This window comes from Lepidochelys kempii, chromosome 2 (assembly GCF_965140265.1).
Source record: "Lepidochelys kempii isolate rLepKem1 chromosome 2, rLepKem1.hap2, whole genome shotgun sequence".
Classification (NCBI taxonomy): Eukaryota; Metazoa; Chordata; order Testudines; family Cheloniidae; genus Lepidochelys; species Lepidochelys kempii.
In genome coordinates, this window is record NC_133257.1 from 87,873,067 (window position 1) to 87,891,452 (window position 18,386).

The 18,386-nt window shown below is 39.8% G+C and overlaps 1 protein-coding gene across 9 annotated transcripts in view; it reads left to right on the plus strand.

Annotated features, from left to right (window-relative positions):
- The window catches only part of PTPRM (protein tyrosine phosphatase receptor type M), an 832,874-nt gene that overhangs the window by 140,711 nt on the left and 673,777 nt on the right, over positions 1–18,386 (plus strand). For 4 of the 9 annotated variants that reach the window (XM_073331560.1, XM_073331561.1, XM_073331562.1 and 1 more), the window contains exon 1: positions 4,005–4,813. The exons of 2 other annotated variants lie outside the window; for them this stretch is intronic. In XM_073331560.1, coding sequence (XP_073187661.1) covers positions 4,741–4,813 — 73 coding nt within the window. In that variant the 5' untranslated portion in view covers positions 4,005–4,740. Of the gene's footprint in view, positions 1–4,004; positions 4,814–18,386 lie in introns of those variants that run through there. 3 more of the 9 variants (XM_073331563.1, XM_073331565.1, XM_073331566.1) reach the window with 1 other exon arrangement.

The window sequence follows — 18,386 nt, forward strand, 5'->3', positions numbered from 1 at the left end:
AAAACTGGAATGAAAATTAAAAATTGTACAAAATTTTTTAAAATTATTTTATTAGTTAAATAAAACTATCTGAAATGTCCTGGATACATATTTTTTCTCTTATTAAAACCTATTTTCATTTAAAATTAAATGATATATTAAACAAATGAAATATTAATGGCAGTTAGTGAAATAACAGATTGTTTCCTGTCAACACAGGCCACATTTTCAAAGGTATTTTGGTGCCTAAAGATTGGCAATTCTGAAAATACCATTAGACCCTAACCTGCTTAAGTATCTAACTCACATTGAAATCAATGGGAGTTATGTGCCTAGACTGTTACAGGTCTTTTGAAAATCCCATTTACCACCTATCTGCATTTTTAGTTGCCTAAATATCTTTGAAAATCTGGCCCCATGTCCTTCAGAATTTTGGAATTAGTAGATCTGATATTTTCCCACCTGGTTTTAATTTGGTGCTTGGAAGAGAAAAACAAATTTTCATGGTTGTCTCCTCATTGGTTTCTTGAGTTCGAACTAGTCCAAATGAGTAAATAATTTAATCTTCACCTGCTGGCTAAACTGAACCCAAAAGTAATTAAGACAAAATCTTTTCTGCATAACAGAAAATGAAAGTAACTACATTTGGAAAAAAATGTAAATACCACTATTTGCTCCACTGTATAGAGTGAGAATAATATAATTAATGTAGTATATGACATTGTGACATTTATAAAGGTTGAGTAGACTTCAAAAGATAAGGTTTCTCTCTCACTCTGTATGTAACTGTATGTAAAAAACAGAACCCTTTAACTCATTACAATTTGAAACGGGGACTCATTGATGCAACATATTATTGTTTTTATTTATTTAAATGATTTTTAATAAATGTTAGTAAGTTTTACCCTTAACATAGGTTGTCACAGTTTCAAATTTAATTTTAAAAAAAGTACTTCATTGAAATTTTAAAAGTCCAGTTTAAATTTAAAAAATTGACTTTTTTTATATATCATCAATTTTTATCCACCCTGATAGGGAGTTTGCTGTAGAAAGGAGTAAAAGTGTGCTTGAGTATTATGAAATTAAAGTGGTGATGAATGCAAGTTTAGGTCGGTATAGATGAGAGATTGGATTAACAGGTGATTTCCTAGATTTTAGTGATTGGGTTGATAGCAAATGCATCTTGAGTGAATTTAACTGTAAGTTAAAGAACTTCTTTGGGTAGAAATGTCTCATTGTTTTCAAAAGCTATATACACAAATCAAAATACATACTGAAACAAGGCCAACATTTTCAAAAGGGGCCATTCCTTTTGGGTTTATGATGTTAGAGCCATTCAGTTTTTGGAGGTCAGAACAGACAGGATCTCTTTTGCACAACTGCTGAACTAAGTAGGACAGGTGGGTGAAAAGAACAGCGGTGTCCAGACAAATAGTCCAAATTATAGAAGCTACATGTGCTATTGCCAATTTGCTCAGAACCAGCCAAACATCAAAGTTTTCAGGAATGAACTGTCTTATTTTTTTAAAAGCTAGGAAAGTCCATACAAATAAGTGAAGAAAACACTCAGAATTCAGGTTTCAGAATGGTAGCCGTGTTAGTCCATATCAGCAAAAAGAATGAGGAGTATTTGTGGCACCTTAGAGACTAACAAATTTATTTGGGCATAAACTTTTGTGGGCTAAACCCACTTCATCAGATGCATGCAGTGGAAAATACAATAGGAAGATATAGCTATCTATATATACAGATATAAATATATAAAGAGAGAGAGAGAACATGAAAAACTGGGGGTTGCCATACCAACTCTAACGAGACTAATCAATTAAGGTGGGCTATTATGAGCAGGAGAAAAAAAACTTTTGTAGTGATAATCAGGATGGCCCATTTCAAACAGTTGACAAGAAGGTGTGATTAACAGTAGGGGAAAAATGAGCACGGGGAATTAGTTTTTAGTTTGTGTAATGCCTCTCCACTCCCAGTCTTTATTCAAGCCTAATTTAATGGTGTCCAGTTTGCAAATTAATTCCAGATCTGCAGTTTCTCGTTGGAGTCTGTTTCTGAAGTTTTTCTGTTGAAGAATTGCGACTGTTAGGTCTGTAATTGAGTGTTCAGGGAGGTTGAAGGGTTCTCCGACTGGTTTTTGAATGTTATAATTCTTGACGTCTGATTTGTGTCCATTTATTCTTTTGCATAGAAACTGTCTGGTTTGGCCAATGTACCTGGCAGAGGAGCATTGCTGGCCCATGATGGCATATATCATATTGGTAGATGTGCAGGTGAACGAGCTCCTGATGGTGTGGCTGATGTGATTAGGTCCTATGATGGTGTCCCTGAATAGATATGTGGACAGAGTTGGCAACGAGCTTTGTTGCAAGCATAGGTTCCTGGGTTAGTGTTTTTGTTGTGTGGTTGCTGGTGAGTATTTCCTTCAGGTTGGGGGCTGTCTGTAAGCGAGGACTGACCTGTCTCCCAAGATCTCTGAGAGTGAGGGATCATCCTTCAGGTTAGGTTGTAGATCCTTGATGATGCCCTGGAGAGGTTTTAGTTGGGGGCTGAAGGTGACAGCTAGTAGCGTTCTGTTACTTTCTTTGTTGGGCCTGTCCTGTAGTAGGTGACTTCTGTGAATTCAGTTAAACACTCACATGCCAGGAATTTGATACAGTTAATGTTATTCTGCTGCCTTGTGATAGTTTTTTCAGTTAACTGCCTCTTCCCCTAAAATCTTAAATGCTACCCAGGGAAAGTACTGGACAGGGAATTTGTCAATAAAGATATACAGAACCATTAATTGTGATAATGACATTAGTTTATATATAAGAAGATGGGGAAAATGCAAGGTATCACACCTACACAAACTTGTAGACAAAACTGTATAATATATTAAATATTACATGAACATGTAACAAAAATATATTGTAACCTGCAATACATAAGGGGACAGTATTAAGGCTTCATCTGCAACCAGTGCCAGCCCTGCTAATTTGCATGTATGCGACAGTGAAGTCAAGTCTTTGTGTGAGTAAAATTATATATATGTGTTTGCTGGCTAAACCTCTGTGGCATTTTTGACTTTTTAATGCTTACCTGTGGAACCTTAAAGAATGTGTGTGAATTTAAATTTGGCACAACATTAAAATTTTGTATAAAGATAAAGCTTTTATAAAAACTAGGACCAATAAACATGTTTCCACAATAAAAAAAATCCATTTAAAAACATTTGTATTTAAACAAACATCTCCTATGCAATGTTTGAAATCTAAATAAGACACCAGGGAAAGTGAAACCGACTATAAACAAAATAAACAGACTTTCATTGTCAAAGCCAGAAATATGCAAGAAATAGAGAATGAATAGTGACCGGTAAATTGAATTTTAAAAATTCTTTCACTTTTAATAGTACCCAGTCTTGCAAACACTTAAGCAAGCACATGCTTAATCTTACTCTCATCAGTAGTCACACTAAAGTTAATGAAACTAAGCTCCTCGGAGCTGGAATGGTCTTTTTGTGCTGTGTTTGTACAGCATCTGATGGTAATTTAAATATTAATAATAATACCCTCGAAAGTGGGTATTAATAACTAAAGTAAAGCAGCTGCAGAAATGATTGTAGGATTAGGAGTCTAGAGTTTTAGCAGCAGCCTACATAAAAAAATTTGTTTACAGCCTGGCATTTTTAGTGCATGGAAACACGTAAGACGTTTTAATATCTTTTTGGGAAGGACTGTTTGCTGTACTTAGAGGCTGGCATACACATTTGCAGTTTTGCTGTTTTTACATAAAAATGCGTGGCCTGGAACCAATTCTTCCTGCTGCCAGGATCTCCGTTTTTAAAAAAAAAACAATACTAGTTTTGGTTGCTTTTCTTCCACCCCCCCCCCCCCCCAGCTTTTGGTGGCTCGGAATCACACCAGCCCAGTGCATGTGGGGAAGGTGGAGACTGGCTCAGCTGTCAAAGGGCCAGGGCTTCAAGGAAACTGCGCAGCACGGCACGGGAGTGCGGATTAACTACTGTGTGGGATGTGTCCCCGACTCGTGGTGCGTTACGCTGTGTTAATCACCCGCATCAGTCAGTCTTCCGAGGGGGCGCTAGGAGGCACGAACCTCTCCGCACTTTTTCCTGGACGGTGCCGCGGCTGCCCTGGCGAGCGGCAGCCGAGGAGCAAGTTAATGAGGGTTTGGGGCCGTGCTGGACCGTGGGCTTCCCAATCCCACAGCTGAGGAGAACTTTTCAAGCCTTCTTGCCGGGGACCCAGGCGCACGGCAATCAACCCGGTTTTGGGGAGGGGGGAAACCCCCACGCCTTTTCCTCTCCGCCCCCCCGCAGCCGCTGAGCTCGCCGCCCACCCCCGGAGCTGCAGCCCGGGCAGCACTCGCCCTCTAGCGGGGGCCAGGCGGCGGCGGCGGCGCTGGTGGCTGGGCGTGACTTCAGCGCCGTCTTTAGCCCGCCTGCCGGGGGCACCGCGAGGCAGAGAGGGAGGCGAGCGGAGCGGAGCGCCGGGCGAGGAGGCTGCAAGGGCTGGAGGAGGCGGGGACGGGACTCCCAGGCGCGGGCAGCGGCGGGACTGAGAGGCTGCGCTGCAAGCCCCCTTTCCCCCCCCCCCACTTCTCCCGAAACAGGAAAACAGCGCCCCAGAGCCAGCCCCTCCCCGCCGCCGCACCCCGCCCGGCTCCAGCCTGCCCCCGGCAGCCGGCTGGGCGGGAGTGGGGCGCCTGCGAGCTCCCAGCTGCTTTGCCCCTCGCGGAGCCGCGGGGGGAGACATGGGGAAAGTTGGAACTTGCCTGCTGACTTTGGCTGGACTTTTGCTGGCAGCCGGAGCGGAGCCCTTCACAGGTAAGAGGAGCCTCCCCATCTCCGCCCCCAGTGTCCCGCTGCCTGGGAGGCTGCGGTGGGGAGCTGGTTTGCCTGCGGGGAGTGAGCCCGGGAGCGGTGGTGGACGCGAGCCCAGCCCCGGGAGCCAAGGGAGAGGGCGGAGGGGAGCTCAGCGCCGACCGGTCCCGTTAGACCAGCGAGGGGAAGGTGTTGAGTTGTTTGGAGTCAAGTGGGACCCCTGGCGCACCGCATCTAGAGGCGGCGGCGGGGGGGGGAGCGGGGTGTTACATTATTGTATTACTGGGGGAGGGGGGGAATCTTCTTTTCCTTGGAGTCTTTCCAAGTTTCCTGCCGCCCGAAGTTACTTGGAGGGGGCGGGGGGGGGGCGTGAGGGGAGTGTAAACGGGCCGTGTCTCTTCCAGGGCGCATCCTGGCCGGGCATGAGTGCTACGAGGTGCCAGGCAAGGGTGCAGCACGCGGCGCTTAGCGGAATGCTGGCAGCCGGCTGGGCTGGGGCCGGGCCGGGAGGGAGGCGGGCAGGGCTTGCTTGCGGAGTGGGTCGGAGTTACAATGGGCAGCCGAGCAGTCGCTGAAAATGTGGGAGAAAGAGAACTTTGGGTTTCCACCAGACAGGGCTGAGAGCCGCCCCCTACCTCCAGAAAACAACGGACAGAGGGGCAACAGCAGCGTCCCAGCACTCCCCCCTCTCCCCCCATCGCTCTTCCTCCTCCTCTCCCATCAGTTTGTCCCGTCATCAAAGCTGAAGCTTCATTATTAACTCTAAAAATTCGCACTGCGTTTAAGTGCGAGCGTGCAGTGACAGCGGGTGATCAGTTTAAAAAGCGGGGGACGGCCCCTTTTTAAAAGCACAGAAGAGTCTTCAGCCTATAGTGAAAACCCTAGGAAAGGGGGGAAACAGTGCGTGTCCTAGACATGCCAGGTTTTTACATCCATGGTGCAGCTCCAGAAAAGAATTCCTATTGATGCATGTCCTTTTTTGTTTTTAATTGCAATTTTAGGTTTGCCCTTCAGCATCTTCATTGGTCTGTGTTTTTCCTTCCCCATCCATAACAAAATCCGTCATATATTTTAAAATGTATATTAAAGAAACCTATAATTCTGGGTGGAAAGTTAGGTTGTGAAACAGTTTTGTACATTTATTTAGCAGGCATGAGTAACATCAGATCTTTTTTTATCTTGAAATTAGTGCATCTAAGACATCTGGTCTTCACTTCTTGCTAAATGTGCTTTCTGGTGGGGAGTAGTACTCTCTGCTTGTCTTATTTCTGAGGTTGCTGGGTGGTTTGTATTTTGTACCTTACATGTTGCTTGTATGCAGCACATAGTACAGCCAAGTTTTGTGCTTAAAGGATTTTTTTAAAAATAAACTTATTCTGGTTCAGTGTTACATTTCCCGGACACTGTATATTCAGGCTGTTTTTCTCTCTCTCTTTTGAACATGTGCTCATAAGCCAGAGGGTTCGTTAGTGGGGGGGAAATGTTCCAGAGGATTGCATTAAGATGATATCTCTTCCAGTAATCTTGTTAGGATGAGGCTATCCTCAGCAGTGAGTTATAGAACTGAACTCATGTATATTAGTGCTATAACTCATTAATGTTGGAAATCTAGTGTTCAGACTTGATAAAATCATAGAAGTGTAGGGCTGGAAGTGACCTCAAGAGGTCATCAAGTCCAGCTCCATGCGCTGAGGCAAGACCAAGTAAATATTGACAAGAAGTCTCTAAATTTTTATGGTATCTCTAATTTTATTTTTATTTTATTTTTATATTTATTAATATAAAGCCATAATGTGCTCCCTACCTCCATGATCTTATCACAGTTTGTTTCAAGTTAAACTAGGGCAACTATCCTTTTGTTGAATTTTTAATTTAGTTGCATGCAAGGATGGGTTAATACTTGCATTAGGGTAAAAATTTAAGTGCTGTTCATCTTGCTTCAGTACAATCCTGCTTTAGTATTGTTGTAGCTCTTGGTTATAGTATTAGTTTACATTACCACATGCTGAGAAGAAGAGCTGTGATGTGGAACACAAGCAGTTCAGAAATGTCTTAATGTTGCTTTAATGTCCTATATATATAGTTAGTTCAACTGTATAATTGTATAACACTCTCTGTGAACTGGCTGGGTTTTGGAGTGTTGAATGAAACATGTTTTTTAAAAGTTTAATGGGCCAATATAACTGAGCACAGAATTTGGCCTACTCTGTATGGTTATTTTTTGTTTATATGTAAAGGTAATGCATAAATTACCATGCACTTGCTAAGAACAAAATTGATGCATTTTTCCATTGTGATACTGCACCATAGAAAGTGACTGGGGGTTATTTTTGCTCTTTGTATGCCCTGGGAAAAAATGGTTGCTGTTGCTTTTGTTAAAAGCTTGGTGCATCAGTCCCATTGATGATTTGTTTGTCTATGAGTTTTGTAGTTGCCTATCTCCTGCCACAGAAGTGAACTATGTGGTCAATGCTATTTAAAAAAGCAAAGAAACCATCTTTTAAGCAAAGAATAGCAATTGACTGAAAAAGTAATCTTTGCAAGTTATACTTTTATCTTTATTTTTGCACTGACTTATTTGTACAGAAGTTTGTTCTAATGTTGTCTTCAGGTGTTCATCTTCTTATCTGGGAACTAATCACCAGGAAAAAGCAGATCTTTTTGTTGTTTAAAGTCTTGACACTTTCAAGTAATCTTTTGATATTAGCTTAACAGTTAATAAAAATGGGGTTTTCTGTGGAGGTCTTAATTGATGAATCTGAAATTCTAGGTTCATCAATTCAAGATGACAATGATCTTAAGAACTAAAACTCAGGAAACAATAATGAAGATTTCTGATTAAAAAGAAAACACTGGTTATTTGGAGCAGTTGAAAACAAACCTAGGATTGTTAGGCAAAAGCATGATGTAAATGGTGTATTAGTCCTTACAGTAGTCTTTTTTGAGAAGCACTTTATTTTTTAAAATAATTACTTCCCTTAATAATTTAACAGGTTTTTCTTCTTCATTTTAGTTTGACTGTGTATTTAATGGCCCTTTATGAAGACTGATTTCTAAAATTATAAAAGTTTGTAAACGCTAAGATGTGGTTATATGAAATCCTAATTTGAATTCATAGTATTTCTTCTTTCATCTCTTTGGTAGATTACTCATACTAGAAAACACAAGCTATTTCTGAAAATGATATAGGTCAAGCAAAAATATGATGCAAGCTGAAGAGTTACAAGTGGTGATGTAAGCCTAAATGTCACCTTTTATATAAAATGAAAGGTCTAGGCACGATGAGCTCTGTCAAATATAAAAATGCTTAATTGAAATTGAAGGTAGAGAGACGTGTAATAAAATTCAAAATCGATGCATTTTTATAAAAGCATCACATTTCTGATAAAACTAAAATACACGCATCCTTCTAAAATTGGTGCTTTTTGCTTCTAATGCAAGCTTGTCCTAGAGAGGCCTATTATTAGATTGTACAGTTCTGTTGTTGTTGTAGAAACTGACTGTAAAGTTGTATGTCAACTAACTTTTTACCTGTAATTGTTTTTTCACCTCTATCTGATGAGTCCAACTGCAATTTAAAACAACAACAACAAAAAGTCTGGCTGAAAGGTATGTGTAAGTAGGTCGGGGTAACTTATATGGTGCCAGTACTAACTATGGTTATGAGGAAAATAACTTGAAATAAAGTGCCTTACAAAAATTGGAAATTATTGCCTTTTATATCGTATTTTCAGTTCTTTGGGCAGGGACTATGTAAATAGGAATCTCAAATTTTTCACAATAAAATCTGCAACAATACACAGTAATCTGCACTCATAAGGGAACAGTTGGTTCACTGGGCTTTAAACTTCATACGGATAGTACTGGTTTGGTCACTGAAAAGATGGAAGGTATGCTCAGATCCATAGGTGCTCTCGTAGCTGAAATTAAAATTCTGGTACAGTGAAATATGTAGATGTTGACAGAACATTAACCTGATTTAAGATTTTTTGATTTTGTAAATTAGGCCAGGCCTACACTTGGAAGGCTTTACTAGTATGCTATACCTGCACAGCACTTCTGCTTTGGATGCAGCTTATACTGGCAAAATTGCACTTCTGCCAGTATAACTTATTCCAGTCCTGTGCCCGCTTGCCCCTCTTCCCATTCCTTATAGGGGAAATAAACTATACCAGCAAAAGTGTTGTTCTACCAGTGTAACCGTGTCTATGCTAAGGGTTTCTGCCAGCTCAGCTATGTCATTCAAAGATTGCATCTCACGACATACACCCTGGCCTACACAGCCGTGCCTGCAAAGGTTTGTAGCGTAGACCAGGCCTCAGTAAACCAAACCAAAGCCATTGCACTCTAGGGTCCTGCTGCTGTTAACATTAACTCAACATGTGTAATCTCATTGATTTCAGTGTGGCTACTCATGTGAGTAAAGTGGCAAATGTATGTAAGAATTTGGAGGATCAGGCCCCAAGTGCATAATTATTTTAAAAAAAATTGAAATCATAAACAAGTGATCTTGAGTGAAATAAACATAAATACATCTTTAGCTTCCCTGTAAACTGAAACAATGCTTGTGATGTTTCATATTAAATAATTATTTAGGTATTAAGCTTTAATATTTTACGTGAAAGAGGTATTTCTAGAAAAAGAAAGTGTTCATATTTTTCTAACTGTTATTGCCATTCTTACCTTGTGTGCATATTGTAAGTTAGTAATAAAACCATATCAGGCTAACTTTTGTGTTATTTATTAAAAATTAAAGCTTTTCTGTTAAGTCATTGATTAAGATGGTGGTATTAGTATGGTAATATAACGGGAGAAAGTATACCCTACAGGATATTACAAGGAGGTTATGACATTGAAAAATTCCTATAATGTCTCTTTGGTCTCACAATTAAATAATCAGAATCCATGGGAACAAAAATTACAGTTTCTTGAAACAACCCAGCAGGATATAATATTTTTGAAAATAGTATTTTTAATGCTCATGGAAGCTGCTAGATTGACAGCAGTAGGGACTGAATCCTCCATCTAGCCACAGAATATGTGCAGGATGAATTGAGTAAACTTCTTCACACTCCTTCCTAGTCACAGTCAAATTACATTATTGGGATGTATTGAAGGTAGTTCATTTTCCATGCGTATTCATTATCAGCAGGGATAATGGATAAGTGTGCCACCCAGTTGTGATGCGTGTACCTGCCCTGCTCACTAGAAATTGGACTGAGACAATCAGCTCACGTCGCATAAATCATTGACCACGCATCTGAAGATAACTGGTTTGAATTTGATTTGGCAACCTGGAGAGGTAGTCTCCATGGACCTGATCTAAAGCCTATTGAAGTCAATGGGATCAGGACCCATACACTAGTCCTCTAGATCACTTGTAATTTTATATTAATGAATCATTTGAGAGAGTTTTTTTTAATTTAGGGGCTATTGCTATTGTCAAAATACTTATTTGATGTTTTAACAACCTTGCCTTGGGCAATGACAAACATCTAGAACTATGAGACTTCCAAAATGTGACATTAGCACTAAACAGTTTAAAAGATATAGCTTTGAAAATTATATTCATGGTAAGCTATTTGTGTATTGTTATAATAAAATTAAACCTTGATTTTTTTTTTTCTTTTTCAGTTCACTGGTAGTATAACCTTACCAATGCATATGTTAAGGTCAAAATCTTTGACAAGTTTGGTATTCCTTTTCAAAAATAATTTATGTTAATAATAATAATAATTCTACTGTTTTACTTCTCCCACCCCATTATTTTCAGTTCCCCCCCTCCCTTTTCTGATTTCACCATGCAAAATTACTGGTAGTGTTTTGCCAGCTGTGATCTGTTGCTGATCACTAGGTGTAGCTGCATCTCTAAATCCACTTTTTCCAAGCAAAGAAAGATAAAGGATTGTAAACTGGGTTTTCTGAACAAGCTCGAAGTGTCGAATACAGTGTCTTTGTAACCATACAAAATTCTGATTTGACAGAAGTTTGCTAGCACAGGTTTGAGTTTATACATGTTAACTGTTGGTTTAATTTTGCAAAAAGGCAGCTTTCTTGGAGTATGCTCTAGTGATATTCTGCATTTGACTCAACAGAACACAGAGAATGGGGAATGAATGTGCCTGTGTAATAAATGCAGTGCCTATAATCAGCTTACAAAAAAATTCTGTTATTTGCTAGTGGCTTAAATGTAGTAGTAGTAACTGACAAGAATATCTTACATGTATGCCAGGGAAGTATTGTAAGGTTACATTTTATGCCTCCTGATTGATTCATAAATCCTTCTTCAATAAAAGTTTAAGTATTTGCTCAAAGTTCATCTTTTTTTTTTAAAAAGGTTGAGGTCCTGACAATTGAATTCTAAATTGATTTTTTTGGAATGGCTGTGGGGTGAATAGTGAGTGGTGTATGGGGTTTTCGTCATGTGAGTTCCATTAAGTTTACTAAGAATTGCATGGGTAAATCCCTGCCTGCACTGTGCTACAAAAAATGTAGAGAGAAATATATGTTTTTTGCTCATGTCTATGTCAAGGATTTTTTGCTGAAATTTCTAAGGCTAATAGTAGAGCAAATCCAAAAGAATATTTAAGCACTTTATGGAATTTGAATATCTGTTAGCTGCAGGGAATGGGAATAAGTGTCTATCACTCTGCAGTGATGCCAATTAAGGAGTGATGGTAAGGATCAGAGTCCTGTCCTGGTTTACTGATACAAAAGAATGGTCATGTTAAAGGGGAGTTCTACAGACTGTAGAATTAGAGTTATGAGGTGTGTGTGTGTGTGTGTGTGGGGGAATGTGAGATTTCCAGAGCTTTGTGAAGGAATTGGTGAGATCCACTGAGGATGAGGGGGAGGGGAGGGGAGGTGAGGGAAGGGAGAGTATAAAAGATCTCAAATATAAAAATATTATATAACAGCTAGGAAACATGCCTTGAAATGTTTCAGAGTAACAGCCATGTTAGTCTGTATTCGCAAAAAGAAAAGGAGTACTTGTGGCACCTTAGAGACTAACCAATTTATTTGAGCATAAGCTTTCGTGAGCTACAGCTCACTTCGTCGGATGCATACTGTGGAAAGTGTAGAAGATCTTTTTATTCACACAAAGCATGAAAAAATACCTCCCCCCACCCCACTCTCCTGCTGGTAATAGCTTATCTAAAGTGACCACTCTCCTTACAATGTGTAGGATAATCAAGGTGGGTCATTTCCAGCACAAATCCAGGATTTAACAAGAACATCTTTGGGGGAGGGGGGGTAGGAAAAAACAAGGGGAAATAGTTTACCTTGCATAATGACTTAGCCACTCCACGAGCAGGAGAGTGGGGTGGGGGGAGGTATTTTTTCATGCTTCGTGTGTATAAAAAGATCTTCTACACTTTCCACAGTATGCATCCGATGAAGTGAGCTGTAGCTTACGAAAGCTTATGCTCAGATAAATTGGTTAGTCTCTAAGGTGCCACAAGTACTCCTTTTCTTTATGCCTTGAAATGTTTTTATTATACTTTTTACATATTTTTATTTTCTTAATTTTGTACAGACCTTGTCTTTTTCATAGTATATAAAATAGTCTTGAGGATTAGTCAAAACTTCATTTTGTGACAGCTTTACATAGTAGCAGTTGGTTGTTTTTTGCATGTGTCATGTGATAATGTTAATCATTAATGTGTAGAAAGCCATGAAAACAACGTCCTCCTTAAGAGCCTTATTTTCTGCACACATTTGGACTCTGTTTCTGAAATTTGGTGTCCTAATATGCAGCACCACAAGCTGTAGCTACATGAAGAGATTTTTTTTTCTGCATGCAGCTATTCTTATTATAACTGTCCTTTATGACATTCTTGTGTAAGGCAATAGCATGACATAGATATTACTTAGTTGAAAGCAAAAATACATAATTACTTGTTTCATCACCCTAGCCATCTATTTCAGTGTAATTTCTCCTACCAATTGCTTTATCTCTTACTATACTCATATATGTGAAAAATAATAACCATATGTATAATATATTAGCAGTTTGTACCATATTTATTAAGAGGGAGACTTCCTACGGGACTTGTGCTTCTAAAGTCCTTAGATGTTTTGGAAAATGTCCCTAATTTACTAATTTATATAATTCTTTGGCTTTATTAAAAAAAAATGGAGAGAATGGATTTGACTTTAAAGACCTTTTTGAAACTTTGGGCTGTAACTATACTTACATAGATTCCGTATTTATAATAACCGTTTGCAGTCATGCTGATTTTAGGGTAAAATTCTGCTCTTGAAATAAAAATAGGAAAATGTCTGAGAGAGTTTCAGCATACTTATGCACCCCACGAGAATAATGGAATTCTGCCCTGTGATTTTTGTCGTGGATCTGTTCTTGTGGATCAGCCTGTGGTAAATAATGAGGAGGACAGGTCACTGACTCAGAGCAATCCAGATAGTTTGGTAAACTGGGTACAAGCAAACAGTATATGTTTTAATATGGCTAAATGTTACGGACAAAGAATGTAGGGGATGGGGGATTTTATTCTGGGAAGCAGTGACCCAGAAAAAGATCTGGGGATTGTGCTGGATAATCATCTGGCCATGAGTTCCCAGTGTGATGCTGTGGCCAAAAGATGTTATCCTGGGATGCATAAACAGGGGAATGTTGACTGGAGTAGAGGATATTTTATCCTATATTTGGCACTGGTGCGATCATTACTGGAATTACCAGTTCTGATATCCACAATTTAAGAAGGGTATTTATAAATTGGAGAGGGTTCAGAGAAGAGTCATGAGAATGATTAATGGATAAGAAAACATGCCTCACAGTGAGAGACTCCGGGAGCTCAATCTAAATAGCTTAACAAAGAGAATGTTAATGGGTGATTTGATTAGTCTGTAAGTATCTACATGGGGAACAAATATTTAATAATGAGCACTTCAGTCCAGCAGAGAAAGGTAACACATGATCCAGTGGATCTGGAAGTTGAAGCTAGACAAATTAAGACTGCACAAAAGGTGTGAATTTTTAATGATTAGTAATTAACCATTTACCAAGGATTGTGGTGGATTCTTCTTCACTGACAATTTTTAAAATCAAGATTGGATGGTTTTCTAAAAGATTTTCTAGGAATTATTTTGGGGGAAGTTCTATGGCCTGTGCTATACAGGAGGTCAGGCTAGATCATCACAATGGTTCCTTCTATCTTTAGAATCTGATTGACTTTGACTGAATAAGTAATTTCCATTTCTAATACATATATTTCTGATACTTTATAGATCATTGTAATCCATACTCTGGTTGAGAGACTCAGATCTTCTAGAAACTGTGCCTGGTTCACGTTTTCCCTTAAGGCAAGCTTTTGCATTTCCCTTGATATAGCTGAAAGCCTTTTGGGTTTTTTGGAATTTCTTTGGTGGTGGTTTTACTTGTTTAAGTCGTCCAGCTAAACATCTAAGTGAGCTGATCCTTATAAATTACTTTATGGTGGTTGGTATTTGTTTGTGATCACAAAATAAACCCACAGTCACCAGTTTCAGATGATTGTATGAATACATCTTCAAGTTTTGCTGTAAACCGTTGTCTTAAGATCAAACCCAGGCTGTTTTTCAGGGTTTATCATATGGGAAAAAAGATATCCAATATTGGAGAAAGGCAGAATGCTGGCTGATGATGATTTAAATGCAGAAGTTGATATGATCTCTTCAAGATACATATTGTCGTCCATCTGCATTAGGACTCCCACTGATGTCAGTGGGAGTTCTGTACATTGGCTAAGGGTAGCATGCTACTCTCAGATGCGTAGCTGCTTCCAATTTTAATGAAGTGCAGTTCAGAGCTGACTGCACAATTTGGTGGCAAACTTCGAAGTACAGAATATTACAAAGGTTGATAGGCCCCTTTCTGTATCTGGATGCAATGCTTCATTCCAGATACAGATTTCAAATTACCGATTTCCTGCTCTGTTCTCTGACACATTAAAAATAAAATAAATTTTAAAAGGCCAGAAGCACAGCACTCACCAGCAACTCTACAGTCTGTTTATAGAGTGCTAGCAAAATCGAGAAAAAATATTTGTACAAGGTTATTTCTTTCACTTTGGACTTGCAGAGTGTTTGTGTACATACAGGTATAATTTAAATTATGATTACCTTGCTGTTACCATCAAATTAAGCACTAAAATGCAGTATCTAAAAGATTTTTACTACAGTTTTAGGAAGTTTGAAGTGCTACATGATGATAAATTATATAATCCCTCTTGTTTTATAGTTTAAGATATGATGTGAAATCCTGGCTCCATTAAAGGCAATGGGAGTTTGGCTATTTGCTTCAGTGGGGCCAGGATTTCTCACAGAGTTCTTAACTAATCCTAGACATTTTGTACTTGCATATGGGGAAATAGAAGAAGTACAGACTGAGGGTATGTCTGTATTACCCGCTGGATCGGCTGGCAGCGATCGATCCAGCGGGGGTCGATTTTATCATGTCTCGTCTAGACGCGATAAATCAAACCCCGAGCGCTCTCCCATTGACTCCAGTATTCCACCAGAGTGCGAGGCACAGGCGGAGTTGACGGGGGAGCGTTAGCCATTGACTCACTTCAGTGAAGACACCACGGTGAGTAGATCTAAGTACGTAGCTGAAGTTGTATAACTTAGATTGATTCCCTCTCTCTCCCCCCCCACCGCCCCAGTGTAGACCAGGCCTGACTCAGACATATGTAGGAATTAAAATATTCAGTAGATTTGAGAATTACTCTTGTTTTTTTCCCTTTTACCTACCTACCCTTTTCTGAAATCTACTGAAAGAAAACTAAAGGGCTTTCCGCTGCTGCATTTGAACTGCATTTTCCCTTTGACTTCTCCTTCAGCAGTGGTTACTAAAACACAAGCCAGCCCTTCATTACAGAAGATGGATTTAATGGTGTCTTCTAAGGATAACTGTAAGGCAGGGATAGTCAATTTATTTTTTTTTGTCAAGGTTCAGATTTCTTCGTCAAGGTCCAGACCCCAGAGAAAATAATAATAATAATAATAATTAATAATACAAACATAACAATGATAACAATATGTAAATAGATTTCAGGGTCCATTCAAAAGTATCTGGATCCGGATTTGGTCTGCAGTCCTCCTATTGACTACCTCTGCTGTAAGGAGTTCTCCTGTTGGTGCCCTCTTTTATGTATCTCAAGAATGTCTTCTTTGTGGCATGCATTCTTTTCAGCACTGTCCCAGAAGACCCAACACAAGGTTGCTTGCACTTTTAAAACTGTTGGTTAGGGAGGTGCCTGCTAGTGGTTAACAAGCAAGTCATCCCCTGATGTCTTTTTAAAATAACAAACAAAAAACCCTACAATGAATGAGCAAGTACTTATTTAAAAACGAAAAGTTGAAAACGAGAAGTTTAGGGCCATAAAATGTATGATATGACTGTACTCTGTTTATGGTGACCGTATAGGACGTGGGTTGAGGACGGCATGCAAGGCCCCTGAGAGGTTTCATTTGTTTTTACTTTCAATATTGTCATTGAGAGTGGCATACATACACCTAGGGCAATAAGGGCTTTATGTAGATTAGTCTGACTTTTTCAGTTTTGGATTTTGAAGACGTTAATCTCTGCTTTGATTTACTCTATGGTGTTTTTAAGAAAAGGTAAGTCCTTTAAAATAAATATACTGTACATTCAAACATCCTGAGGTCTAGAAAGCCGTGGAGGATTAGCCACGGGGCTAATGGGGCCCCGGCCTCGGCCAGTTGGGGGGCCCCTGGAAAAATGGGTGCCCCTGCACCCCGGGCTGCTCTGCCTGCCCTCCTGCCAGGGAGTGGGGTCAGGGCGCAAGGGTGCTCCTGTTGGGGAACAGGGGAAGCCCCTGCATCCCAACCCCACTCCCTGGCAGGAGTGCAAGGCCGTGGAGATGGGGCAAACCCATGTACCCTGACCCCATTTCCCTGGCAGGAGCATTGGCAGAGTGGGAGGGGAGGGGCCCCCACTTGCTCTGGACCAGGGCCCCAGAAACCCCTAATCCGCCTCTGTCTAGAAGCCCAGGACTAATAGAAGTGTGATCTGGGTGAGTAAGATATTGGCTTTCCTGCCTGCTAGGCAAGGACAATAGGGGAGACTAGGGCAGGCTGTCTTGGGCTGTCTTGCCCATCAGGCACAGCAATATTTAGTGGGCCATTCAGAGAGAAGAGTGGTTGAAGGAGTGGAGCAGAGAATTGAGCTCTCAGGTATAGGAGAATAAAGGGCTGAGCAGAGCAACAGAAATTAGCTGCCAGTCAGAAGAACGAACAGGAGGCAGAAGGTCTGGGCAGAGCAATAAAATTGAAATGCCAGTCAGAGTAGAGGGAGATATCATATGCACATGTAAAGGGGGACAATAGGAGCAGGGCAAATGTGCTGCTGAGTATTCCTGAGGGAGCCTCAATTTCAGTGTGTTTTTTGTTAAATATTCACTAATCAGAAGTCTTTGGTGACTGGGGGAGGGGAAAGATTGAGGCTGGGCTTTCAGCTAGTCAGGTAGCTATCCTTGCCAGAAAGTTAAGCAAAAGTTTTAATTTGCTATCAAAGCTAGAGTAAGTAGTAAAATAAACTATCTGATTTCCTGCTGGTGCTAAACAACTGGATTGATTTTTAGGAGGGAGGTGTCCTCTTTCTAACACTTTATTACAGCCTTGCAACTGAAGACATAGTTGCTGATGTTTGTGCAAAAAAAGATTACTTTTAACATCAATCCTCAATTTGTCCACTAATTATCATACATGTTGTTACACACAGACTGTTTTAAATACATGTGTATAAAATGCGCTGTTGGATGATTTAAGAAATATTAAAAGTATTGAACAATGTTTGGAACATATCAATTTAACTAAACAAATATGGACTTGAATCAATGAAGGATCTTACTGAAGTCCTGCAAGGGAAGCATCAAGGGCATGACAAAGGACAATATGTGGGGAAACTTAAACATAAATGCATTTTCCACAATTAATGACAAATTAAATGTTTTATGTAATTTTCAGTAATGTATAGGAAACATGAAAAGCTTTCTGGTGTGGGCAGGCCTTTTGTAAGTGGATAGTACAATACCTTTAAAATTGATCCTTTACATGTATGTGAACTCTCTGCTGCTAGTGTGGCAGCAGAAAATTTCTTTGTCCACCTGAATCTCTTATGACTAGGTTGCTCTGTGAAATGAAACATCTGGAGAACTTAGTGTACAATCTTGTTTAAAACTGTTTACACAGTCACAAAATATGATTTCAGCTTTAGAGATTTTCTTTTTAAAATACTCTCCAATTTACAGAACACAGTTTGCCTTAATGGAGTCTGATTCAAGATTAACACCTATGGAGTGAAATCCTCTACAGTTGCTTACTATAGAATCTTAAGGCTTGTCTATGCTTCGAAGTTTACCAAAATAGAATCATAGAATACCAGGGTTGGAAGGGACCTCAGGAGGTCATCTAGTCCAACCCCCTGCTCAGAGCAGGACCGATCCCCAACTAAATCATCCCAGCCAGGGCTTTGTCAAGCCTGACCTTAAAAACTTCTAAGGAAGGGGATTCCACCACCTCCCTAGGTAATGCATTCCAGTGCTTCACCACC